This window comes from Pogoniulus pusillus, unplaced genomic scaffold (genome assembly GCF_015220805.1).
Source record: "Pogoniulus pusillus isolate bPogPus1 unplaced genomic scaffold, bPogPus1.pri scaffold_156_arrow_ctg1, whole genome shotgun sequence".
Lineage (NCBI taxonomy): Eukaryota > Metazoa > Chordata > Aves > Piciformes > Lybiidae > Pogoniulus > Pogoniulus pusillus.
The window spans coordinates 14,901-41,597 of record NW_026974589.1 but is presented as its reverse complement, the minus strand read 5'-3'; the positions used below and the strand labels follow the sequence as shown (position 1 = coordinate 41,597).

Sequence of the window (26,697 nt, the reverse complement as noted above, 5' to 3'; positions counted from 1 at the left end):
GTTAGTGGAGCATCATAGGAACATGTAGAGAGATTGGTCAGGAAAAGGCATTTGTGTTACCCTTTTGAGTCATTTGAGTCACTTTTATTGTAATCCCATGGCTGAGAGCAGGACTCCTTTGTGTCCAGGGTTAAAATCTTCAAGGAGAAACAGTGCCAAGGCTCTGAATTGATTGGGACTTGGTGCTGCTAGTTACAATGTAGGACAGTTAAGGCAGTCCTGTGTTTTGTGATTTGCCTTTTTTCCTACCGTTCTAGTTTTGGCTCGGGCTAGTGTGAAGTGTCTCTGGAACGAGGTCCTTGTGGTCCCTTCTGACCCTGACTGATTCTGTGATTCCAGCAAGCAGCTTTTGACTTAAAAACCCCTGAGGTCACTGCAGCACCTCTCTATGGAATAAAAGAAAGGGATTTTGCTGCACTGCTGAGAACTGTTTCCAGCTCTGAGCCTTTGTTGTTGTGGTTGTTTTTGGTTCGTGTTTATAAACAGCAGTAGCTAAGCAATCCTCTCTGAGCTATGGACCAGAATCTGCTGCATCCTGTGCAAGAAGCAGATCCCAGTGTGATCTGGTGCAGCTGTAGCACTTCCTAACTGCTAGGTTTGGGAGGAGGGCATGTGTCTCAGTCGTTTCTGAGCTGTGATAGCAATCAGGTGTCTGCTTAAGTCTTGACCCTCTGCCACGTGCTGCCACGTTCACCAGATCTTTCTCCCGGCTTCGGGGAGAGAAGGAGTGTCCAGCTCCCAGAGTGGGTGTCAGAAGCGATGTGAAGTGAAAGGGGTTTGCTGAGGTCATGTAGGAAGTTGTGTGAGGGAATCTGGCAGTTTGGTTTTTGATTTCTTCAGTCTCTAAAGTTTTTCTTGGAGCAGCTTCACTGCAATCCTTTTAAATGCACAGAGTATCAGCACAGGCCCTTTTAGACAGTCCTCCAGCTTTGCTGCAGGTCCCTTTCAGATACTGCAGCGTAGCTCGAAGCTCTGCCTTCTCTTCTGCAGCCTCCACAGCCCCAGTTCTTTCAGTCCTGCTTCCCAGGAGAGGTGCTGCAGTCCTCTGCTCCTCTTTGTGGCCCTCATCTGGCAGAAGAGCTGTGTTTTTCCTCTAGCTGCTGCAGAACGGCCTTAATTCTGGTGTCAGCAGCTCCCCCTGTGTCTCCTCTGCTGTCTGTAAATCCCTCCAGAGTAGATGAAGGAAGTGCTGAGTAGCCCCAGCTGGAGTTGAGAGCTGTCCCTATAAAGTGAGTGTGTAGGAGTGGCAGAGCGTGGGCTGTGCCTTGCGTGCGGTGTGCTGTTGGCAAAGGCAATAGGCAGAGCGGCGCTGGGCTGAAGGCGCTGCCCCCGGCCGGGCGCAGAGGCGCTCTCGGTTGTCTGTGCTGCCCTCCGGTGTTTGCTCGTGGGTACTGCAGTTGTGTAGCGGCTGCGGTGTGGCGCCGGTGCTGAGTGCTGCCACCGTGTGTTTGCTTGTCCACACTGCATTTCCTCAGCCGCGGCGGTCGCCCCTTTTCCTGCCTCGTCTCTAAAGGCCGTGCACGATTGAAGTGGCTGAAAGCTGAGGGGAGGGGAGGGGAGGAGGGGAAGGTGAGAGGTGGGAGGGAGAGCTGAGAACTGGTTTGGATTTGTAAGTATTCGAGTGAGGAGTTAAAAGCGGCAGGCACCGGGGGCGGGGCGGTGCTCCGGGGTCGTATTATTGCTAGGGACCTTTGCGCATGCGCCTTGCCGCGGCCCCCCCGTTGCTATAGACGTTCGCGCATGCGCCGTGTCGCGGCTCGTTGCTATGGAGCACGGTCCCAGCGAACTGCAGTGCCGACAACTAAACACACGGTGGCAGCAGCGAGCACGGTCCCCAGCGAACTGCAGTGCCGACAATTAAACACAGGGTGGCAGCAGCGAGCACGGTCCCCAGGCAGCCGTGCCGCCCCCGGTTGCTATGGAGTTTCGCGCATGCGCCGTGCCGCGACCCCGCCCCCCGTTGCTATGGGTGTTCGCGGCGCCGCCCCCGGTTGCTATGGAGTTTCGCGCATGCGCCGTGCCGCGGCCCCGCCCCCCGTTGCTATGGGGGTTCGCGGCGCCGCCCCCGGTTGCTATGGAGTTTCGCGCATGCGCCGTGCCGCGGCCCCGCCCCCCGTTGCTATGGACTTCCGCGGCGCCGCCCCCGGTTGCTATGGAGTTTCGCGCATGCGCCGTGCCGCGGCCCCGCCCCCCGTTGCTATGGGGGTTCGCGGCGCCGCCCCCGGTTGCTATGGAGTTTCGCGCATGCGCCGTGCCGCGGCACCGCCCCCCGTTGCTATGGGGGTTCGCGGCGCCGCCCCCGGTTGCTATGGAGTTCCGCGCATGCGCCGTGCCGCGGCCCCGCCCCCCGTTGCTATGGAGGTCGGCGGCGCCGCCCCCGGTTGCTATGGAGTTCCGCGCATGCGCCGTGCCGCGGCCCCGCCCCCCGTTGCTATGGACTTCCGCGGCGCCGCCCCCGGTTGCTATGGAGTTTCGCGCATGCGCCGTGCCGCGGCCCCGCCCCCCGTTGCTATGGAGGTCGGCGGCGCCGCCCCCGGTTGCTATGGAGTTCCGCGCATGCGCCGTGCCGCGGCCCCGCCCCCCGTTGCTATGGCGGTTCGCGGCGCCGCCCCCGGTTGCTATGGAGTTTCGCGCATGCGCCGTGCCGCGGCCCCGCCCCCCGTTGCTATGCGGGTTCGCGGCGCCGCCCCCGGTTGCTATGGAGTTTCGCGCATGCGCCGTGCCGCGGCCCCGCCCCCCGTTGCTATGGGGGTCGGCGGCGCCGCCCCCGGTTGCTATGGAGTTTCGCGCATGCGCCGTGCCGCGGCCCCGCCCCCCGTTGCTATGAGGGTTCGCGGCCCCGCCCCCGGTTGCTATGGAGTTTCGCGCATGCGCCGTGCCGCGGCCCCGCCCCCCGTTGCTATGGGGGTTCGCGGCGCCGCCCCCGGTTGCTATGGAGTTCCGCGCATGCGCCGTGCCGCGGCCCCGCCCCCCGTTGCTATGGAGGTTCGCGGCGCCGCCCCCGGTTGCTATGGAGTTTCGCGCATGCGCCGTGCCGCGGCACCGCCCCCCGTTGCTATGCGGGTTCGCGGCGCCGCCCCCGGTTGCTATGGAGTTTCGCGCATGCGCCTTGCCGCGGCCCCGCCCCCCGTTGCTATGGGGGTTCGCGGGGCCGCCCCCGGTTGCTATGGAGTTTCGCGCATGCGCCGTGCCGCGGCACCGCCCCCCGTTGCTATGGGGGTTCGCGGCGCCGCCCCCGGTTGCTATGGAGTTCCGCGCATGCGCCGTGCCGCGGCCCCGCCCCCCGTTGCTATGGCGGTTCGCGGCGCCGCCCCCGGTTGCTATGGAGTTTCGCGCATGCGCCGTGCCGCGGCCCCGCCCCCCGTTGCTATGGGGGTTCGCGGCGCCGCCCCCGGTTGCTATGGAGTTTCGCGCATGCGCCGTGCCGCGGCCCCGCCCCCCGTTGCTATGGGGGTTCGCGACGCCGCCCCCGGTTGCTATGGAGTTTCGCGCATGCGCCGTGCCGCGGCCCCGCCCCCCGTTGCTATGGAGGTCGGCGGCGCCGCCCCCGGTTGCTATGGAGTTCCGCGCATGCGCCGTGCCGCGGCCCCGCCCTCCGTTGCTATGGGGGTTCGCGGCGCCGCCCCCGGTTGCTATGGAGTTTCGCGCATGCGCCGTGCCGCGGCCCCGCCCCCCGTTGCTATGGGGGTCGGCGGCGCCGCCCCCGGTTGCTATGGAGTTTCGCGCATGCGCCGTGCCGCGGCCCCGCCCCCCGTTGCTATGGGGGTTCGCGGCCCCGCCCCCGGTTGCTATGGAGTTCCGCGCATGCGCCGTGCCGCGGCCCCGCCCCCCGTTGCTATGGAGGTCGGCGGCGCCGCCCCCGGTTGCTATGGAGTTTCGCGCATGCGCCGTGCCGCGGCCCCGCCCCCCGTTGCTATGGAGGTCGGCGGCGCCGCCCTCGGTTGCTATGGAGTTTCGCGCATGCGCCGTGCCGCGGCTCCGCCCACCGTTGCTATGGGTGTTCGCGGCGCCGCCCCCGGTTGCTATGGAGTTTCGCGCATGCGCCGTGCCGCGGCCCCGCCCCCCGTTGCTATGGGGGTCCCCGGCGCCGCCCCCGGTTGCTATGGAGTTTCGCGCATGCGCCGTGCCGCGGCCCCGCCCCCCGTTGCTATGGGGGTCCCCGGCGCCGCCCCCGGTTGCTATGGAGTTTCGCGCATGCGCCGTGCCGCGGCCCCGCCCCCCGTTGCTATGGACGTCGGCGGCGCCGCCCCCGGTTGCTATGGAGTTCCGCGCATGCGCCGTGCCGCGGCCCCGCCCCCCGTTGCTATGGAGGTTCGCGGCGCCGCCCCCGGTTGCTATGGAGTTTCGCGCATGCGCCGTGCCGCGGCCCCGCCCCCCGTTGCTATGCGGGTTCGCGGCGCCGCCCCCGGTTGCTATGGAGTTTCGCGCATGCGCCGTGCCGCGGCCCCGCCCCCCGTTGCTATGGGGGTTCGCGGCCCCGCCCCCGGTTGCTATGGAGTTTCGTGCATGCGCCGTGCCGCGGCCCCGCCCCCCGTTGCTATGCGGGTTCGCGGCGCCGCCCCCGGTTGCTATGGAGTTTCGCGCATGCGCCATGCCGCGGCCCCGCCCCCCGTTGCTATGGGGGTCGGCGGCGCCGCCCCCGGTTGCTATGGAGTTCCGCGCATGCGCCGTGCCGCGGCCCCGCCCCCCGTTGCTATGGGGGTTCGCGACGCCGCCCCCGGTTGCTATGGAGTTTCGCGCATGCGCCGTGCCGCGGCACCGCCCCCCGTTGCTATGGGGGTCCGCGGCGCCGCCCCCGGTTGCTATGGAGTTTCGCGCATGCGCCGTGCCGCGGCACCGCCCCCCGTTGCTATGGGGGTTCGCGGCGCCGCCCCCGGTTGCTATGGAGTTCCGCGCATGCGCCGTGCCGCGGCCCCGCCCCCCGTTGCTATGGCGGTTCGCGGCGCCGCCCCCGGTTGCTATGGAGTTTCGCGCATGCGCCGTGCCGCGGCCCCGCCCTCCGTTGCTATGGGGGTTCGCGGCGCCGCCCCCGGTTGCTATGGAGTTTCGCGCATGCGCCGTGCCGCGGCCCCGCCCCCCGTTGCTATGGGGGTCGGCGGCGCCGCCCCCGGTTGCTATGGAGTTTCGCGCATGCGCCGTGCCGCGGCCCCGCCCCCCGTTGCTATGGCGGTTCGCGGCGCCGCCCCCGGTTGCTATGGAGTTTCGCGCATTTGCCGTGTCGTGGCTCGTTGCTATGGAGCACGGTCCACAGCGAACTGCAGTGCCGACAATTAAACACACGGTGGCAGCAGCGAGCACGGTCCCCAGCGAACTGCAGTGCCAACAATTAAACACAGGGTGGCAGCAGGGAGCACGGTCCCCAGGGAGCTGCAGTGCCTGCAATTAAACACAGGGTGGCAGCAGGGAGCACGGTCCCCAGGGAGCTGCAGTGCCGACAATTAAACACAGGGTGGCAGCAGGGAGCACGGTCCCCAGGGAGCTGCAGTGCCGGCAGTTAAGCACAGGGTGGCAGCAGCGAGCACGGTCCCCAGGGAGTTGCAGTGCCGGCAGTTAAGCACAGGGTGGCAGCAGTGAGCGCTGCGCGCATGCGTTGGGTCGCTGTGCGGGGGGCGGAGCTGGCGCATGCGTCCTGCTCTGCCGCCTCGTTACGCATGCGGGGCCGGGGCCGTGCTGAGAGGCCTGCGGGGGGAAGGCTGCGGCGGCAGCGGCGTGGAGCGGCAGCGGGGCCGGGCCGGGCCGAGGAGGGCTTTGCAGTGCCGGTGAGTGTCCGTAGCAGTGCCGCAGGGATTGTCCTTAGTGCGTGGTGAGTTTTCTGTGTCGCTCTGAGCGGGGCCCGGCGGAGCTGCTTCCCAGGCCGCTCAGCGTTGCCGCCCCTCGGGAGGGGCTGTGCGGGCCCCTGGAGTGGGTCTGGCAGCGTCCCAAGGGCTGCGGGGCGCATGGAGGCGCCTGTAAGCCTCTGGGTGTCCCCTGTGGGCTCCGATGGTCCCAGAGGAGCTGGGCAGTGTCTCTGGAGCTGTGTGGCCTCTGTGGGCGCCGCAGGATTCGGGCGGGATCTGAGTGGCTCTCGGTGAGCTCTTTAGGGGTCTCTGTGGGGTCCCCACAGTCCGTGGGCTCTGCTGTGCAGTCTCGGGGCTTGGGGAGCTGAGGATTTGGGGCTGTGCCCCTCTGGTGTTCAGTGTCCAAGCCTGGACCTGCCAGCCACTGCCCTGCCGGCCCCTGCAGGTGATCCGGGGGCGTCTGAAGGGGTTTTGGGAGCGACAAGGGGGTCTGGGGGCTATCGAAAGGCCTTTTGGGGGCATCTGAAGGGGTCTGGGGGCATCAGAATGGGGTTTGTGGGTACCCGAGGGGGCTGTGAGGCCTCTCAGTCTTCCCCTGGGGGCTCCTGGGGGTGTCTGGAGGATCCCAGAGGAGCTGGGGATGCTCTCAGTGAGGTTTGGGGCTCTCTGCAAAGCCCTCACAGTGTCTGGGCTCGTCTGTGGAGCTGTGAGGTGTCGAGTTTGGGGTGCCCCAGGGTTTGGGGAGGTCTTGCTCTGTGTTTCAGTGTCCCCTGAGGGCCTGGGACCTGCAGCCATGCCCCCTGCGGGGTGTCAGGGCAGTCTGGGGGTGTGCAGAGGCCTTTGGGGGTGACACAGAGGATCTGGGTGCTTGTGTAGGGAGTCTGGGAGCATCTGGAGGGGTTCTGGGCTCCCCAGAAAGGGTCTGTAAGCCTGTGCAGGGGTCTGTGTACATGTGAGGTGAGTGTGGGGGTATCAAAGTGGGATCTGAGGGCATCTAAAGGGTTCTGGGGTCATACAGAGGTGTCTGGGGGTCTCTGGGGGAAGCCCTTTGGTGCTCCAAGGGTACCTCTGCAGGGTCCTGAAGGAGTTGAGAGGGACCTGGCAAGGTGCTGCTTGCTGCCAGGTGCTGCTGAGGGGCTTGAGTGGCGTCTGAAGGGGCTTTGGAGGCAGCTAAAGGACATCTGGGGGCTCCTAAGGGGATTCTGAGGGGGCCAAAGGGGATCTGGGGGTATCTAAAATGGGTCTGTGAGTATCAAGAGGTCTTTTGGGGACATGTAAAGTGGCCTGGGGGCATCTAAAGCGGTGGGGCTGGATCTAAAGTGGGTCTGGAGGCATCTAAGGGAGATCTGTGAGTGTGTAGAGGGGTTCTGGGGTCTCTAAAAAGGTCTGGGGCTGTGCTAGAGGCTTCTGGGCTCATCTGCAGTGAGCCTGGGGGCCCTCAAAAGGGTCTGGGGACAGGTAAAATGGGCCTGGGGTCATGCAGCAGGGTTCAGGGGCATCAGAAGGGGCATTGTGGGCATCTAAGTTGGCCTGGGGTCCTCTGGAGGTTGCCTCCCTCTTTCTGTCTCTGTTGTTTGTGCCTGGGTGAGAGTTCTCTGCTGTGTTTGTTCTCTCTTTTTGCAGGGAGGTGAACTGCTTTGCCCCAGCCCAGCTGCAGATCTGCACTCAGCCTCAGCCCCAAGCCCTGGCAGGGTGGGATGCTTTGGTACCAGGCCGTGGAGCTGTTTGAAATGCAATTGCTGCTTGCAGCTGGTTCAGAAATGGATTTCCTGTGGCTGTGGGGGCAGAAATGTCTCTGTGGTGAGTTGGTGCCAAGTGCCAGCCTTGCTTAAAGCCTTCTCTTAGGCCTTTCAGTGTGCTGATGGTTGCAGAGGAGAAGCTCAGGGTGTGAAGGAGTGAAAACTGAAGGGGGTGTTCAGGTGTGGGGAGAGGCCTCTGCCCTGGAGAGGCTGCTGGGCAGTGCTGCTGCAGCTAAGGTCTCCCTCGGGGAGCTGTTCCCCTCAGGGGCACTCTGGGGGCACTGTGCAGGAGGTGGCAGCCAGAAGGCAGAGCTGCCTGGGCCTCGTTGCTGTGCTGGCCAAAGCAGGTCACTTGTGCAGCTGTGCCACTTGCTGCTCAGGGCTGTGCTTGGGCAGAGAGGCAGCTGTGCCAGCAGCCTGTGCCGCAGTGCAGTTGGTGCCTGTGTCGGGGTGGATTTAACATCCTTTTACTGCTGGGATGTGCTCCTGCTGCTGCCTTTCTGCTGCCCGGCTGGGAGGGGTCCAGAGGGACTGGGAGACACCAGGAGGGGTTGGGAGGAGACTGGGAGGGCATTGGGAGGGAGTGGGAAGGGATGCATGAGGGCCTGGGAGGGAATGTGAGTGACTGGGAGGGGAATGGGTAGGGCTGAAGGGGGTTGGGAGGAAATGGAAGAGGACTGGAAGGGACTGGGACTGAGAGAGACTGGGATGGACTGGGGAGGGGCTGGGAGGGGAATGGGATGGAGGAGGAAAGGACAGGAATGGGAATGAAGGCAATTGGGAGGGAACTAGGAGAGGACAGGGCCAGACTGGGAGGGATTGGGATGGATTCAGTGGAAGTGGGAGAGACTGGGATTGGGAGGAGACTGGGAGGGCATTGGGATTGAGTGGGATGGACTGGGATGGACTGGGAAGGGCCTGTGAGGGGATTTGGAGGGACTGATGGGAACTGGGAGTGGAATGGGAGGGACTGGGAAGGGACTTGGAGAGGCTGAGAGAGACTGAGCCAGACTGAGAGGTGTTTGGGAGGCAGTGAGAGGGATTCAGTGGAACTGAGAGTGACTGGGAGGGATTGGGAGGAGAGGGAGGGGTCTGGGAAGGCATCAGGGATGGCCTGAAGGGATTGGGATGGGGAAGGCCTGGGAGGTAGTGGGAGGGGACTGGGAAGGGGCTGGGAGGGGAATTGGAGGGACTGGGAGAGAGTGATAGGGGATTGGGAGTTACTGAGGGGACTGGAAGGAGACTGGGATATACTGGGAGATAGTGGAATGGACAGGGAGGGATTGTGAGGGGCTGGGTGGGACTGGAAGGGGACTGGGAAGGACTGAGAGAGACTGGGCTGGACTGAGAGGGGACTGGACTGGCAATGGGAGGGAGTGGGAAGGCATCTGGAAGGGATCAGAAGGAATTGGAAGAGACTGAGATGGAATTTGGCATGGGAGGGTATTGGGAAAGGCTCTGGGGGGATTGCAAGAGACTGGGATGGACTGGGACGGAGTGGGATGGACTGGAATGGGACTGAGAGGTGTCAGGGAAGGGAATGGGACTGGGAGGTCCTGGGATGGGACAGGAAGGGGAATGGGAGGTACTGATGGGAACAGGGAGAGGAATGGGATGGACTTGGAGGGACTGGGAAAGGACTTGGAGAGGCTGAGACTGAGCCAGGCTGGGAGGGGTTTGGGAGGCACTGAGAAGAACTGGGAGGGAGTGGGAAGCCTGCAGAGGGACTGGGAGAGAGTGATAGGGGATTGGGAGTTCCTGGAGGGGACTGGAAGGGGAATGGGATATACTGGGAAGTAGAGGAATGGACTGGGAGGGAGCTGGGTGGGACTGATGGGGACTGGGAGGAAATGGGAGGGGACTGGGATGGACTGGAAGGGATTGGGAGAGAGTGAGAGGGGGTGTGGAATGAGTTTGGAGAGACTGGGAGGGACTGGAAGGGATTGGGAGAGAGTGAGAGGGGATGTGGAATGAATTTGGAGAGACTGGGAGGGACTGGAAGGGATTGGGAGAGAGTGGGAGGGGATGTGGAATGAGTTTGGAGAGACTGGGAGGGACTGGAAGGGATTGGGAGAGAGTGGGAGGGGATGTGGAATGAGTTTGGAGAGACTGGGAGGGACTGGAAGGGATTGGGAGAGAGTGGGAGGGGATGTGGAATGAGTTTGGAGAGACTGGGAGGGACTGGAAGGGATTGGGAGAGAGTGGGAGGAATTCAGAGAGACTGGGAGGGACTGGGGTGGAGTGGGAAGGAATAAATGAGTGACTGGGAGGGATTGGGAGAGACTGGGAGGGGATTGCGAGGGACTACTTGGAACTGGAAGAGGAATGGGATGGTCTGGGAGGGACTTGGAGAGACTAAGCCAGACTGGGAGGGGTTTGGGAGACACTGAGAAGGACTAGGAGGGGACCAGGCTAGACTGGGGGGGATTCAGAGGAACTGGGAGGGATTGGGAGGAGACTGGGAGGGAGTGGGATGGAGTGGGAAGGGATTGATGAGGGACTGGGAGTGATTGTGAGTGACTGGGAGAGCCATGGAGGGGCAGATGGGGAGTGGGATGGGATTGGGAGTGACTGGCGAGGAGTGGGAGGAGACTGAGAGGTAGTGGGAGGGAAGTGGGAAAGGATGAGGGACTGGGAGGCAGTGGGAGGCAGTGGGAAGGCACTGGGAGGGGATTTGGAGGGACTGGGAGACAGTGATGGGGATTGGGAGCTGATGAAGGGGACTGGAAGGGGACTGGGGTATACTGGGAGCCAGTAGGATAGACTGGGAAGGATTGGGAGAGGACTGGGTGGGAGTGATAGAGAACTGGGAGGGACTGGGAGAGACTGGGAGGGGACTGGGATGGACCTGGCAAGAACTAGATTAGGACTGGGAGAGAACTGGGATGGGCCTGGAAGGGACTGGGAAGGACTGGGAATGTGAAAGTACTGGGAAAGGAGTGGAATGGGATTGTGAGGGACTGGGAGGGAGTGGGTGGGATTCAGAGGAACTGGGAGAGAGTTGGATGGACTGGGAAGGGATCTGGGAGAGACTCGAGGGGACTGGGATGGACTGGGAAGGGGACTGAGGTGGCATGGAGGGGTATGGGACTGGGAGGTACTGCGAAGGGACTGAGAGGGCAATGGGATGGACTGGGAGGAACTGGTGTGGAACTGGGAAGGGGGGGGAAGGCCAGAGAGAGAATGGGAGGGGAATGGGTTGGACCTGGTTAAAGACTGGATTGGGACTGGGAGAGGACTGGGAGGGTATTAGGAGAGGCCTGGAAGGGTCTGAGAAGGACTGGGATGTACTGGGAAAGGCCTGGAATGGGATTGTGAGACTGGGATGGAACTGGGAGGGGACTGGGAGGGAGTGAGTGGGATTCAGAGGAACTGGGAGAGTCTGGGATGGACTGAGAGTGGGCTGGGCTGGGAAGGGATCTGGGAAGGAGTGAGGGGACTGGGAGGGATTGGGAAGGGGACAGAGAGCTGTCAGGGAGGGGAATGGGACTGGGAGGTACTGGGATGGGACAGGGAGGGGAATGGGAGGGACTGCTGGGAAGTGGGAGAGGAATGAGATGGCCTGGGAGGGGATCTGGAATGGATTGTGAGAGAGTGGGGGGGGACTGGGAAGGGATTGGGATAGACTGGTTGCTAGGGGGATGGACTGGGAAGGATTGGGAAGGGGCTGGGTGGGAGTGATAGAGGATTGGAAGGAAATGGGAGAGGACTGGAATGGGACTGGGAAGGGACCGGGATGGACCTGGTAAGGACTGGATTTGGACTGGGAGGTACTGGGAGAGGACTGTGAGGGAACTGGGATAGGCCTGGAAGGGACTGAGGAGGACTGAGAGGTGGCAGGGAGGGGACTGGGCCAGGGAGAGGATTGGGGGGAATGGGAAGGGTTTTGGAATGGATTGGGACTGGGAGGGGACTGGGCCAGAGTGGGAGGGGAGTGGAAAGGTAGTGGGAGGGTGTGAAAGGTAGTTGGAGGGCACTGGAAGGGACTAGGAGGGGATTGGGATGGACTGGGAAGGGACTGGTGAGGATTGGATTGGGAGAGGCCTGGAGGGTACTGAGAAGAACTGGGAGGGGACTGGGATGTACTGGGAAAGGAGTGGGATGGGATTGAAAGAGACTGGGGTGGGACTGGGAGGGGGTTGTAGGGAGTGGGTGGGATTCAGAGGAACTGGGAAGGACCGGGAGGAGACTGGGAGTGGGGTGGACTGGGAATAGTGGAACTGGGAGGGGACTGTGAGGGATTGGATGGGACTGGGAAGGGGCCTGAGAGGTGGCAGGGAGGGAAGTGGGACTGGGAGGTACTGGGATGGGATAGGGAGGAGATTGTGAGGGACTCATGGGAACTTGTGGAGAAATGGGAGGGAATGGGAAAGGACTGGAAGGGGACTGGGATATACTGGGAGACTGTGGGATGGACTGGGAAGGATTGGGGGAGGGCTGGGTGGGACTGATAGGGGCTTGGGAGGGACTGGGAGAGACTGGGATGGACCTGATGACGACTGGACTGAGACTGGGAGGGACTAGGAGATGACTGTGAGGGAACTGGGAAAGATCTGGAAGGGACTGAAAAGGACAGGGAGGGGAGTGGGATGTCCTGGGAAAGGAGTGGAATTGGATTGTGAGAGACTGGGCTGGGACTGGGAGGGGACTGAGAGAGAGTGGGTGGGACTGGGAACAACTGAGCTGAACTGGGAGGAGACTGGGAAGGGGCCTGAGAGGTGCCAGGGAGGGGAATGGGACTGGGAGGTAGTGGGATGGGGCAGGGAGGGGAATGGGAGAGACTGATGGGAAGTTAGAAAGGAATGGGCTGGGCTTGGAGGGAGTGGGAGGGGATTGGGAGGGAATGTGATGGGGTCTGGAATGGATTATGAGTGACTGGGAGGGCACTGAGCCAGAGTGGGAGGGGATTGGAAGGGATTGGGATGTACTGGGAGCTAGTGGGATGGACTGGGAAGGATTGGGTGAGGCTGGGTGGGACTGGGAGTGGATTGAGAGGAACTGGGAGAGGTTGGGAGGGACTGGAGTTGGACTGAGACTGGGAGGGGACTGAGGTGGACCTGCTAAGGGCTGGATTAGGACTGGGAGAAAAATGACAGAGGAGTGGAAGGGACAGAGAAGGTCTGGGAGGGGAGTGGGATGTACTGGGAAATGACTGGAGTGGGATTATGAGAGACTGGGATGGGACTGGGAAGGAGACTGAGAGGTGGCAGTGAGGAGAATGGGTCTGGGAGGGACAGGGATGGTAATGGGAGGAAGTGGTGGGAACTGGTGGAGGAATGGGATGCACTGGGCTGGAGTAGGAGGGCATTGGGAGGGAATGGGAAGGGATCTGGAATGGATTGTGAGTGACTGGGGGGGACTGAGCCAGAGTGGGAGTGGACAGGGAAGATACTGGGAGGGGAATGGGAAGGCAGTGTGAGGGTGTGAAAGGTAGTTGGGGTGGCCTGGAAGGCCCTGGGAGAGTATTGAGAGGGAGTGTGAGGGGACTGGAAGGAGACTGGGATATACTGGGAGCTAGTTGGATGGACTGGGAAGGATTGGGTGGGGCTGTGTGGGACTGATAGGGGATTGGGAGGAGATTGGAAAGGACTGGGAGGGGAGTGGGATGTGTTGGGAAAGGACTGGAATGGGATTGTGAGAGACTGGGAGGGGACCAGGAGGGATTGTGTAGGACTGGAGTGGGATTGTGAGAGACTGGGATGGGACTGGGAGAGGATTGGAGAGAGTGGGTGGAATTGAGAGGAACGGGGAAGGACCAGGAGGAGCCTGAGAGGGCATTGGAATGGACTGGGAGGGAGTGGGATGGTGTGGGAAGGGATCTGAAGGGATCTGGGAAGGAGCAGAAGTGGGAGGGGACTGTGGGGGATTGGGTGGGACTGGGAAGGGGCCTGAGAGGTGGCAGGGAAAGGAATGGGAGGGACAGATGGGAAGAAGAAGAAGAAGGAGGTAGAGTGGGAGGGGATTGGAAAGGAATGGGAAGGGATCTGGAATGGATTGTGAGTGCCTGGAAGGGGACTGGGAAGAGACTGGCAGGGGAGTGGAAAGGTAGTGTGAGGAGGTGAAAGGTAGTTGGGGTGGCCTGGAAGGGACTGGGAAGGCATTGGGAGGGAGTGGGTAGGATTCAGAGGAACTGGGAGAGACTAGGAAAGACTGAGAGGAGACCAGGAGGGCATTGGGATGGACTGGGAAGGGATCTGGGAAAAAGTGAGTGGAACTGTGAGGGGACTGGGCGGGGATTGGGTGGGACTGGGAGGTGCTGGGATGGGACAGGGAGGGGAATGGGAGAGACTGCTGGGAAGTGGGAGAGGAATGAGATGGAGTGGGAGGGAGTGGAAGGGGATTGGGAGGGAAGGGAAAGGGATCTGGAATGAGTTGTGAGTGACTGGAAGGGGACTGGGGACTGGGAGGGGATTAGGAGGGAGTGGGAGGTGACTGGAAGGGGACTGGGATGTACTGGGAGCGAGTGGGATGGACTGGGAAGGATTGGAAGGGGGCTGGGTGAGACTGGGAGGGGATTGGGAGGAAATGGGATCAAACTGGGAGGGACAGAGAGAGACTGGGAGGGGATTGGGAGGGAAGGGGAAGGGATGGGGAGGGGAGTGGGAAGGGGCTGGTAAGGACTGGATTTGGATTGGGAGAGGCCTGGAAAGGACTGAGGAGGACTGGAAGGAGATCAGGAGGGATTGGGTAGGACTGGAATGTGATTGTGAGAGACTGGGAGGGAGTGGGATGGACTGGGAAGGGATCTGGGAAGGAGTGAGTGGGTCTGGGAGGGATTGGGTGAGACTGGGAAGGGGCCTGAGAGGTGTGAGGGAGAGGAATGGGCCTGGGAGGCCCTGGGATGGGACAGGGAGGGGAATGGGAGGGACTGATGGAAGTGGGATGGGATTAGGAGGGACTGGTGAGGCGTGGGAGGAGACTTGGAGGGACTGAGAGCTAGTGGGAGGGAAGTGGGAAAGGATGAGGGATGGAGTGGAGGGACTGGGAGGGACTGGGATGGCCTGGGAGGGGATGTGGAGGGCCTGGGAGAGAGGGATAGGGGCTCGGGAGTTAGTGGAGGGGACTGGAATATAGTGGGAGATAGTGGGATGGAGTGGGAGAGATTTGGAATGGATCTGGAATGGATTGTGAGTGAGTGGAATGGCAATGGAAAGGGACTAGGAGGGAGTGGGAGGGAACTGGGATGGAGCTGGAAAGGACTGGATTGGGACTGGGAGAGGACTGAAAAGGACTGGGAGGGCTGTGGGATGTAGTGGGAAAGGAGTGTAATGGGATAGTGAGGGACTGGGAAGGGATTGGGAGTGAGTGGGTGGGATTCAGAGGAATGGGGATGGAGTGGGATGGAGTAGGATGGGCTGGGAAGGGATCTGGGAAGGATTGAGCTGAATTGGAAGAGGACTGGGAAGGGGCCTGAGAGGTGTCAGGGAGGGGAATTGAATGTGACTGTGTGGGGATTGGGAGAGACTGGGATAGACTGGGAGGGATTGGGAGGGCATTGGGACAGACTGGGAGGGAATGGTATGGAGTAGGAAGGGATCAGGGATGGAGTGGAGGGACTGGGAGGGGATGTGGAGGGAGAGAGGGATAGGGGCTTGGGAGTTAGTGGAGGGGACTGGGATATACTGGAAGATGGTGGAATTGAGTGGGAGAGGATTGGGAGGGAATGGAGAGGGATCTGGAATGGATTGTGAGTGACTGGGAGAGGACTGGAATGGCACTAGGGACTGGGAGGGACTGGTAGGGGACTGGGATGGAGCTGGAAAGGACTGGATTGGGACTGGGAGGGAAATGGGAGAGGATTGGAAGGGACAGGGAGGGGAGTGGGATGTACTGGGAAAGGAGAGGAATGGGATTGTGAGTGACTGGGAGGGGACAGGGGACTGGGAGGGACTTGGGAGGTGACTGTAAGGGGACTGGGATGTACTGGGAGCTAGTGGGATGGACTGGGAAGGATTGGGTGAGGCCGGGTGGGACTGGGAGTGGATTGAGAGGAAATGGGAGAGGACTGGGACTGGAATGGGACTGGGATGGACCTGGTAAGTACTGGATTAGGACTCGGGGTGCAGTGGGAGAGGACTGGAAGGGACAGAGAAGGACTGGGAGGGGAGTGGGATGTACTGGGAAAGGAGTGGAATTGGATTATGAGAGACTGGGATGGGACTGGGAGGGGAGTGAGAGAGAGTGGTTGGGACTGGGAAGGAGACTGAGAGGTGACAGAGAGGGGAATGGGACAGGGAGGGTAATGGGAGGGACTGTTGGGAACTGGGAGAGGAATGGGATGCACTGGGCTGGAGTAGGAGGGCATTGGGAGGAAATGGGAAGGGATCTGGAATAGATTGTGAGTGACTGGAGGGGACTGGGCCAGAGTGGGAGCAGACTGGGAGGGGAATGGGAAGGTAGTTGGAGGGACCTGGAAGGGACTTGGAGGGGACTGAGAGGGAGTGGGAGGTGACTGGAAGGAGACTGGGATATTCTGGGAGCTAGTGGGATGGACTGGGAAGGATTGGGAGGGAGCTGGGTGGGAGTGATAGAGGACTGGGAGGAAATGGGAGGGGACTGGAGTTGGACTGGGAAGGGACCGGGAGGGACTGAGAGAGACTGGGAGGGGACTGGGATGGACCTGTAAGGACTGGATTGGGACTGGGAGAGGAGTGCGAGGGAACTGGGAGAGGCCTGGAAGGGGCTGGGGAGGACTGGGAGTGGGAAGGAGTGGGATGGACTGGGGAGGGATCTATGAATGACTCAAGTGACTGGGAAGGATTGGGTGAGGCTGGGAAGGTGCCTGAGAGGTGGCAGGGAGGGGAATGGGACTGGGAGGTCCTAGAATGGGACTGGGAAGAGAATGGGAGGGATTGATGGAAGTGGGATGGGATTGGGAGAGAATGGGAAGGGATCTGGAATGGTTTGTGAGTGGGAGGGGACTGGGAGGCAATCGGAGAGGAGTGGGAGTGAGATGTAGTGGGAAAGGAGTGGAATGAGGTTGTGAGAGACAGGGATGGGACTGGGAGGGATTTGGGAGGGAGTGGGTAGGATTCAGAGGAACTGTGGGAGACTGGGAAGGACTGGGAGGGCATTGGGATGGAGTGGCAGGGAGTGGGATGGACTGGGAAGGATTAAGCGGAACTGGGGAGGGGACTGGGAGGGATTGGGTGGGACTGGGCAGGGGCCTGAGAGGTGTCAGGGAGGGGAATGGGCCTGGAAGGTGCTGGGATGGGACAGGGAGGGGAATGGGATTGACTGAGATGGAGTGGGAGGGGACTTGGAGGGAATGGGAAGGGATCTGGAATGGATTGTGGGTGACTGGGAGGGGACTGGGCTGGACTGGGAGGGGACTTAGAAGGGACTGGGAAGGGAATGAAAAGGAACTGGGAGGATCTGAAAGGTAGTTGGAAGGGACTGGAAGGGACAGAGAGAGACTGAAAGGAGACTGGGATGTACCTGGTAAGGACTGGGTTGGGACTGGGTGAAGACTGGGTTGTACTGGGAAAGGACTGGAATGGGAGGACTTGGAAGGGGCCTGGATGGGAACTGAAAGTGCTCCTAGGAAGAACTGTGACAGACTGGGAGGGACTGGGAGGTGGTCTGGGAGAGACTGGAGCAGGATTGGGCAGGGACTGGGATGGGATTAGAGAGGGGCTGGGAGAGGTCTGGGAGGGAACTGGAAGGCACTGCAGAGGAATTGGGAGGGACTGGGAGGGGGCTTGATGGGACTGGGAATCTTACCTGGAGGCGCTGGGAGCTGCTCTGGGGGCGCTGGGAGCCTCCTCTGTGCCCCTGCCGCCGTTTGGTCTCCCTCCCCCCTCCCTCCCTCCCTCCCTCCCGGCGCTGACAGAGCAGGAGGGCCAGGCCACGCTCTGATTGGCCAGTGGGGCTCGGGCAGCAGCGCTCCCATTGGCTGCGCTGGGCCAGCCCCCCAGTTTGGGAACAGTGCGTCCCAGTTCAGGACCAGCCCCCCAGTTTGGGAACAGTGCGTCCCAGTTCGGGACCAGTCCCCCCCAGTTTAGGAACAGTGCGTCCCTGTTCGGGACCAGCCCCCCCAGTTTGGGAGCAGTGCGTCCCAGTTTGGGACCCGCCCCCCCCAGTTTGGGAACAGTGCGTCCCAGTTTGGGACCCGCCCCCCCAGTTTTGTTCCAGTGCATCCCTAGTTTGGGACCAGTCCCCCCACCTTGGGAACAGTGTGTCCCAGTTCGGGACCAGTCCCCCCTAGTTTTGTTCCAGTGCGTCCCAGTTTGGGACCAGTCCCCCCAGTTTGGGACCAGTCCCTCCCAGTTTGGGAACAGTGTGTCTGTGTTCGGGACCAGTCCCTCCCAGTTTGGGAACAGTGCATCCCAGTTCGGGACCAGTCCCCCCAGTTTGGGAGCAGTGCATCCCAGTTTGGGACCAGTCCCCCCTAGTTTTGTTCCAGTGTGTCCCACTTTGGGACAAGTCCCCCCAGTTTGGGACCAGTCCCTCCCAGTTTGGGAACAGTGTGTCCCTGTTCGGGCCCAGCCCCTCCCAGTTTGGGAACAGTGTGTCCCAGTTCGGGACCAGCCACCCCCCAGTTTTGTTCCAGTGTGTCCCAGTTTGGGACCAGTCCCCCCAGTTTGGGACCAGTCCCCCCAGTTTGGGACCAGTGCATCCCAGTTCGGGACCAGTCCCCCCCAGTTCAGGAACAGTGCATCCCAGTTTGGGACCAGTCCCCCCCAGTTTGGGAACAGTGCATCCCAGTTCGGGACCAGTCCCCCACAGTTTGGGACCAGACCCCCCCAGTCTGCGACCACTCCCCTGCAGTTTGGGTTGAGTGTGTCCCAGTTTGGGCCCAGTTTGCCCCAGTTGGGGTCCAGTTCCCTCCCAGTCCCTTCCATTCCCCTCCCACTTCTGTTCCAGTCCCTCCCACTCCCCATCCAGTTCTTCCCAGTCCCCTCCAGTCCCTCCCAGTCTTTGCCGGTTCCCTCCCACACCCTCCCAGTTTCCTCGCAGTTCCTGCCCAGTCCCATCCCAGTGCTTCCCAATTCCATCCAGTACCTCCAACACACCTTCATGTCCCCTCCCAGTCTGTCCCAGTCCCTACCACTTCTGTTCCAGTCCCCAGCCCTCCCCTCCCAGTCCCTCCAAATCCCTTTCCAGTACCTCCCAGTTCCCTCCCAACTCGCTCCCAGTCCCTAACAGTTCTCTCCTACTCCCTCCCAATGCCTCCCACTTCCTTCCCAGTCCCCCGCCCAGTCCCCTCCCATTTCCATCCCACAACTTCCCAGGCCCTCCAAATTCTATCCCAATCCTTCTCATTTCCCTCCCAGCCCCTCCCAGGGAGCCTGACTGGGAGGAACTGGGAGGGACTGGGATGGAACTGGGTGTGACGGGCAGGGATGGGGCACAGGGTGCAGCCTGTGAGGGATTGTCAGGGACTGGGAGGGAACTGGTTGTGACTGTGTGGGGATTGGGAGAGACTGGGAGGGATTGGGAGGAGGCTGGGAGGGCATTGGGACGGACTGGGAGGGAATGGGATGGAGCGGGAAGGGATCAGGGATGGAGTGGAGGGATTGGGAGGGACTGGGATGGCCTGGGAGGGGATGTGGAGGGAGAGAGGGATAGGGGCTTGGGAGTTAGTGGAAGGGACTGGGATATACTGGGAGGTAGTGGAATAGATTGGGAATGGATTGGGAGGGAATGGAGAGGGATCTGGAATGGATTGTGAGTGACTGGGAGAGGACTGGGGACAGGGAGGGGATTAGTAGGGAGTGGGAGGTGACTGGTAGCACTGGGGACTTGGATGGACCTGGAAAGGACTGGATTGGGACTGGGAGGGAAATGGGAGTGGATTGGAAGGGACTGAAAAGGACTGGGTGTGGAGTGGGATGTACTGGGAAAGGAGTGGAATGGGATTGTGAGAGAGTGGGATGGGACTGGGAGGGAGTGGGTGGGATTCAGAGGCACGGGGAAGGAGTGGGATGAGTGAGATGGACTGGGAAGGGATCTGGGAAGGAGTGAGCTGAACTGGGAGAGGACTGGGAAGGGGCCTGAGAGGTGTCAGGGAGGGGAATGGGACTGGGAGTTGCTGGGATGGGACAGGGAGGGGAATGGGAGGGACTGCTGGGAAGTGGGAGAGGAATGAGATGGAATGGGAGGGAGTGGAAGGGGATTGGGAGGGAAGGGAAAGGGATCTGGAATGAATTGTGAGTGACTGGGAGGGGACTGGGGACTGGGAGGGGATTTGGAGGGAGTGGGAGGTGACTGGAAGGGGACTGGGATATTGTGGGAGCTAGTGGGATGGACTGGGAAGGATTGGGATGGGGCTGGGTGGGAGTGATAGAGGACTGGGACGGGACTGGAGTTGGACTGGGACGGGACCGGGAGGGACTGAGAGAGACTGGGAGGGGACTGAGATGGATCTGATAAGGACTGGATTGGGACTGGGAGAGGACTGTGAGGGAACTGGGAGAGGACAGGAAGCGACTGGGAGGGGGAGTGGGAGGGATTGAGAGGAACTGGGAAGGACTTGGAGGAGACTGGGAGGGCATTGGGATGGAGTGGGAGTGGGATGGAGTGGGAAGGGGCCTGAGAGGTGTCAGGGAGGAGTGACCTGGGAGGGCATTGGGAGGGAATGGGAAGGGATCTGGAATGGATTGTGAGTGACTGGGAGGGGCCTGGGAAGGTAGTGGGAGGGTGTGAAAGGTCTTTGGGGTGGCCTAGAAGGCATTTGGAGGGGACTGGGATGTACTGGGAGCGAGTGGGATGGACTGGGAAGGATTGGAAGGGGGCTGGGTGAGACTGGGAGGGGATTGGGAGGAAATGGGATCAGACTGGGAGGGACAGAGAGAGACTGGGAGGGGATTGGGAGGGAAGGGGAAGGGATGGGAAGGGGAGTGGGAAGGGGCTGGTAAGGACTGGATTTGGATTGGGAGAGGCCTGAGGAAGACTGGAAGGAGACCAGGAGGGATTGGGTAGGACTGGAATGGGATTGTGAGAGACTGGGAAGGGATTGGGAGTGAGTGGGTGGGATTCAGAGGAACGGGGAGGGAGTGGGAAGGGATCTGGGAAGGACTGAGCTGAACTGGGAGAGGACTGGGAAGGGGCCTGAGAGGTGTCAGGGAGGGGAATTGGACTGGGAGGTGCTGGGATGGGACAGGGAGGGGATTTGGAAAGGATTGTGAGTGACTGGGAGGGGACTGGGCAGGTAGGGGGAGTGTGTGAAAGGTAGTTGGAGTGGCGTGGGAGGGGCCTGGGATATACTGGGAGCCAGTGGGATGGTCTGGGAAGGATTGGGAGGGGGCTGGGTGGGACTGATAGAGGACTGGGAGGAAATGGGAGAGGACTGTGAGGGACTGGAGTTGGACTGGGAAAGGACTCATCCCAGTCCCCTCCCAGTCCTCAGTCCCTCGCAGTCCTGCCCCATTCCTTCCCAGTCCTCTCCCAGACCGTCCCAGTCCCAATCCAGTCCTTCCCAGTGTCTCCCAGTATGCCCCAGTCCCCTTCCAGACTAGGGTGACTGTGAGTGAGTGGGAGAGGCAGGGAGGGGAATGGGAGGGAGAGCTGGGAAGTGGGATGGGATTGGGAGGAGACTGAGAGGGAAGTGGGAAAGGATGAGGGATGGAGTGGAGGGATTGTGAGGGACTGGGATGGCCTGGGAGGGGATGTGGAGGGCCTGGGAGAGAGGGAGAGAGGCATGGGAGTTAGTGGAGGGAACTGGGATATACTGGGAGATAGTGGAATAGATTGGGAGTGGATTGGGAGGGAATGGAGAGGGATCTGGAATGGATTGTGTGTGACTGGGAGAGGACTGGGGACAGGGAGGGGATTAGGAGGGAGTGGGAGGTGACTGGTAGGGGCCTGGGATGGACCTGGAATGATTGGATTGGGACTGGGAGAGGACTGGGAGGGAAATGGGAGAGGATTGGAAGGGACTGAAAAGAACTGGGTGCGGAGTGGGATGTACTGGGAAAGGAGTCGAATGGGATTGTGAGAGAGTGGGATGGGACTGGGAGGGCTTTGGGAGGGAGTGGGTGGGATTCAGAGGCACGGGGAAGGAATGGGATGAGGGGGAGGGAGTGAGATGGATTGGGAAGGGATTTGGGAAGGACTGAGCTGAACTGGGAGAGGTCTGGGAAGGAGCCTGAGAGGTGTCAGGGAGGGGAATGGCACAGGGAGGGGAATGGGAGGGACTGCTGGGAAGTGGGAGAGGAATGAAATGGAATGGGAGGGAGTGGAAGGGGATTGGGAGGGAAGGGAAAGGGATCTGGAATGAATTGTGAGTGACTGGGAGGGGACTGGGGACAGGGAGGGGATTAGAAGGGAGTGGGAGGTGACTGGAAGGGGACTGGGATATTGTAGGAGCTAGTGGGATGGACTGGGAAGGATTGGGATGGGGCTGGGTGGGAGTGATAGAGGACTGGGACAGGACTGGAGTTGGACTGGGAAGGGACTGGGCGGGACTGAGAGAGACTGGGAGGGGACTGAGATGGACCTGGTAAGTACTGAACTGGGAGAGGACTGTGAGGGAACTGGGAGAGGCCAGGAAGGGACTGGGAGGGATTGAGAGGAACTGGGAAGGACTTGGAGGAGACTGGGAGGGCATTGGGATGGAGTGGGAAGGGGCCTGAGCGGTGTCAGGGAGGAGAGTGGCCTGGGAGGGCATTGAGAGGGAATGGGAAGGGATCTGGAATGAATTGTGAGTGACTGGGAGGGGACTGGGAAGGTGGTGGGAGGGTGTGAAAGGTCTTTGGGGTGGCCTGGGAGGGGACTGGGATGTACTGGGAGTGAGTGGGATGGACTGGGAAGGATTGGAAGGGTGCTGGGTGAGACTGGGAGGGGATTGGGAGGGATGGGAAGGGGAGTGGGAAGGGGCTGGTAAGGACTGGATTTGGATTGGGAGAGGCCTGGAAAGGACTGAGGAGAACTGGAAGGAGACCAGGAGGGATTGGGTAGGACTGGAATGGGATTGTGAGAGACTGGGAGGGGATTGGGAGGGGGTGGGATGGACTGGGAAGGGATCTGGGAAGGAGTGAGTGGGTCTGGGAGGGATTGGGTGAGACTGGGAAGGGGCCTGAGAGGTGTGAGGGAGAGGAATGGGCCTGGGAGGTCTTGGGATGGGACAGGGAGGGGAATGGGAGGGACTGATGGAAGTGGGATGGGATTGGGAGGGACTGGTGAGGCGTGGGAGGAGACTTGGAGGGACTGAGAGGTAGTGGGAGGGAAGTGGGAAAGGATGAGGGATGGAGTGGAGGGACTGGGAGGGGATGTGGAGGGCCTGGGAGAGAGTGATAGGGGCTCGGGAGTTAGTGGAGGGGACTGGGATATACTGGGAGATAGGGGGATGGAGTGGGAGAGATTGGGAATGGATCTGGAATGGATTGTGAGTGAGTGGAATGGCAATAGAAAGGGACTAGGAGGGACTGACAGAGCGGGAGGGGACTGGGATGGAGCTGGAAAGGACTGGATTGGGACTGGGAGAAGACTGAAAAGGACTGGGAGGGCAGTGGGATGTAGTGGGAAAGGAGTGTAATGGGATAGTGAGGGACTGGGAAGGGGTTGGGAGTGAGTGGGTGGGATTCAGAGGAACGAGAAGGGAGTGGGATGGAGTGGGAGGGAGTAGGATGGGCTGGGAAGGGATCTGGGAAGGACTGAGCTGAACTGGGAGAGGAATGGGAGGGGGCCTGAGAGGTGTCAGGGAGGGGAATTGGACTGGGAGGTGCTGGGATGGGACAGGGAGGGGATTTGGAAAGGATTGTGAGTGACTGGGAGGGGACTGGGCAGGTAGGGGGAGTGTGTGAAAGGTGGTTGGAGTGGCGTGGGAGGGGCCTGGGATATACTGGGAGCCAGTGGGATGGTCTGGGAAGGATTGGGAGGGGGCTGGGTGGGACTGATAGAGGACTGGGAGGAAATGGGAGAGGACTGTGAGGGACTGGAGTTGGACTGGGAAAGGACTCATCCCAGTCCCCTCCCAGTCCTCAGTCCCTCGCAGTCCTGCCCCATTCCTTCCCAGTCCTCTCCCAGACCGTCCCAGTCCCAATCCAGTCCTTCCCAGTGTCTCCCAGTATGCCCCAGTCCCCTTCCAGACTAGGGTGATTGTGAGTGAGTGGGAGAGGCAGGGAGGGGAATGGGAGGGAGAGCTGGGAAGTGGGATGGGATTGGGAGGGACTGGGGAGGAGTGGGAGGAGACTGAGAGGGAAGTGGGAAAGGATGAGGGATGGAGTGGAGGGATTGTGAGGGACTGGGATGGCCTGGGAGGGGATGTGGAGGGCCTGGGAGAGAGGGAGAGGGGCATGGGAGTTAGTAGAGGGGACTGGGATATACTGGGAGGTAGTGGAATAGATTGGGAATGGATTGGGAGGGAATGGAGAGGGATTTGGAATGGATTGTGAGTGACTGGGAGAGGACTGGAATGGCACTAGGGACTGGGAGAGACTGGTTGGGGACTGGGATGGAGCTGGAAAGGACTGGATTGGGACTGGGAGGGAAATGGGAGAGGATTGGAAGGGACTGGGAGGGGAGTGGGACATACTGGGAGCTAGTGGGATGGACTGGGAAGGATTGGGTGAGGCTGGGTGGGACTGGGAGTGGATTGAGAGGAAATGGGAGAGGACTGGGACTGGGATGGACCTGGAAAGTACTGGATTAGGACTGGGAGGGCAATGGGAGAGGACTGGAAGGGACAGAGAAGGACTAGGAGGGGGGGTGGGATGTACTGGGAAAGGAGTGGAATTGGATGGAGTGGGAAGGGATCAGGGATGGAGTGGAGGGATTGGAAGTGACTGGGATGGACTGGGAGGTAGGGGGAGGGGAGTGGAAACGTCTGAAAGGTACTCGGAGGGGCCTGGAAGAGTCTGTGAGGGGATTTGGAAGGACTGTGAAGGGAATGGGAGGGACTGGAAGGGGACTGGGATATGGTGCGAAGAATGGAAGGAACTGGGACGGGACAGGGCGGGAATGGGATTGACTGACAGGGAGTGGGTGGGGACAGGGAGGGGAATGGGATTGACTGACAGGGAGTGGGAGGGGACAGGGAGGGGAATGGGATTGACTGACAGGGAGTGGGAGGGGACAGGGAGGGGAGTGGGATTGACTGACAGGGAGTGGGAGGGGACAGGGAGGGGAATGGGATTGACTGATAGGGAGTGGGAGGGGACAGGGAGGGGAATGGGATTGACTGACAGGGAGTGGGAGGGGACAGGGAGGGGAATGGGATTGACTGACAGGGAGTGGGAGGGGACAGGGAGGGGAGTGGGATTGACTGACAGGGAGTGGGAGGGGACAGGGAGGGGAGTGGGATTGACTGATAGGGAGTGGGAGGGGAGAGGGAGGGGAATGGGATTGACTGACAGGGAGTGGGAGGGGAGAGGGAGGGGAATGGGATTGACTGACAGGGAGTGGGAGGGGAGAGGGAGGGGAATGGGATTGACTGACAGGGAGTGGGAGGGGACAGGGAGGGGAATGGGATTGACTGACAGGGAGTGGGAGGGGACAGGGAGGGGAATGGGATTGACTGACAGGGAGTGGGAGGGGACAGGGAGGGGAATGGGATTGACTGACAGGGAGTGGGAGGGGACAGGGAGGGGAATGGGATTGACTGACAGGGAGTGGGAGGGGACAGGGAGGGGAATGGGATTGACTGACAGGGAGTGGGAGGGGACAGGGAGGGGAATGGGATTGACTGACAGGGAGTGGGAGGGGACAGGGAGGGGAATGGGATTGACTGACAGGGAGTGGGAGGGGACAGGGAGGGGAATGGAAAGGGATCTGGAATGGATTGTGAGTGAGTGGGAGGGGACTGGGCGGGAGAGGGAGGGGACTTAGTAGGGACTGGGAAGGGAATGAAAAGGGACTGAGAGGGTCTAAAAGGTAGTTGGAAGGGCCTGGAATGAACTGGGAGGGGACTGGGATGTACTGGGAGCTAGTGGGATGGACTGGGAAGGATTTGGAGGGGGCTGGATGGGACTGATAGGGGATTGGGTGGAAATGGGCGAGGACTGGGATGGACCTGGTAAGGACTGGATTGGGACTGGGTGAGGACTGTGAGTTGTACTGGGAAAGGACTGGAAGGGGAGGGCATGGGAAGGGCCTGGATGGGAACTGAAAGCGATCCCAGTAGGAACTGGGATGGATTGGGAGGGATTGAGAGGGGGTCTGGGAGAGACTGGAGCAGGATTGGGCAGGGACAGGGATGGGATTAGAGAGGGGCTGGGAGAGGTCTGGGAGGGAACTGGGAGGCACTGCAGAGGAATTGGGAGGGACTGGGAAGGATTTGGAGAGGTCTGGAAGGGAACTGGGAGGGGGCTTGATGGGACTGGGAATCTTACCTGGAGGCGCTGGGAGCTGCTCTGGGGGCGCTGGGAGCCTCCTCTGTGCCCTTGCTGCCGTTTGGTCTCCCTCCCCCCTCCCTCCCTCCCTCCCGGCGCTGACAGAGCAGGAGGGCCAGAGCCACGCTCTGATTGGCCAGTGGGGCTCGGGCAGCAGCGCTCCCATTGGCTGCACTGGGCCAGCCCCCCAGTTTGGGAACAGTGCGTCCCAGTTTGGGACCAGTCCCCCCAGTTTGGGAACAGTGCGTCCCAGTTTGGGACCAGCCCCCCCAGTTTGGGAGCAGTGTGCCCCAGTTCGGGACCAGCCCCCCCAGTTTGGGAACAGTGCGTCCCAGTTTGGGACCCGCCCCCCAGTTTGGGAGCAGTGTGCCCCAGTTCGGGACCAGCCCCCCCAGTTTGGGAACAGTGCGTCCCAGTTTGGGACCAGCCCCCCCAGTTTGGGAACAGTGTGTGCCAGTTCAGGACCAGCCCCCCAGGGATCAGGGATGGAGTGGAGTGATTTGGAGGGACTGGGATGGCCTGGGAGGGGATGTGGAGGGAGAGAGGGATAGGGGCTTGGGAGTTAGTGGAGGGGACTGGGATATACTGGAAGATAGTGGAATGGAGTGGGAGTGGATTGGGAGGGAATGGAGAGGGATCTGGAATGGATTGTGAGTGACTGGGAGAGGACTGGAATGGCACTAGGGACTGGGAGAGACTAAGAGAGACTGGGAAGGGACTGGGATGGACGTGGAAAGGACTGGATTGGGACTGGGAGAGGACTGGGAGGGAAATGGGAGAGGATTGGAAGGGACTGAAAAGAACTGGGTGCGGAGTGGGATGTACTGGGAAAGGAGTGGAATGGGATTGTGAGAGAGTGGGATGGGACTGGGAGGGAGTGGGTGGGATTCAGAGGCACGGGGAAGGAGT

General features: G+C 61.1%; 1 protein-coding gene and 1 long non-coding RNA gene across 2 annotated transcripts; one reads left to right on the top strand and one right to left on the bottom strand.

Annotated features, from left to right (window-relative positions):
- The first annotated feature begins 5,187 nt into the window (after positions 1-5,187).
- Positions 5,188-7,630, top strand: LOC135173942 (uncharacterized). The gene is made up of 2 exons (XR_010301574.1): positions 5,188-5,759; positions 7,401-7,630. It is a non-coding gene; the product is annotated as an uncharacterized LOC135173942 (long non-coding RNA).
- Positions 7,631-8,546: 916 nt separating this feature from the next.
- Positions 8,547-24,795, bottom strand: LOC135173943 (uncharacterized; the record flags this gene model as incomplete). Its single annotated transcript, XM_064141154.1, has 2 exons — positions 8,547-9,553; positions 24,748-24,795. Coding segments are annotated over 2 exons (687 nt in total), but the record flags the coding sequence as incomplete, so codon positions are not given.
- Between the last annotated feature and the right edge of the window lie 1,902 nt (positions 24,796-26,697).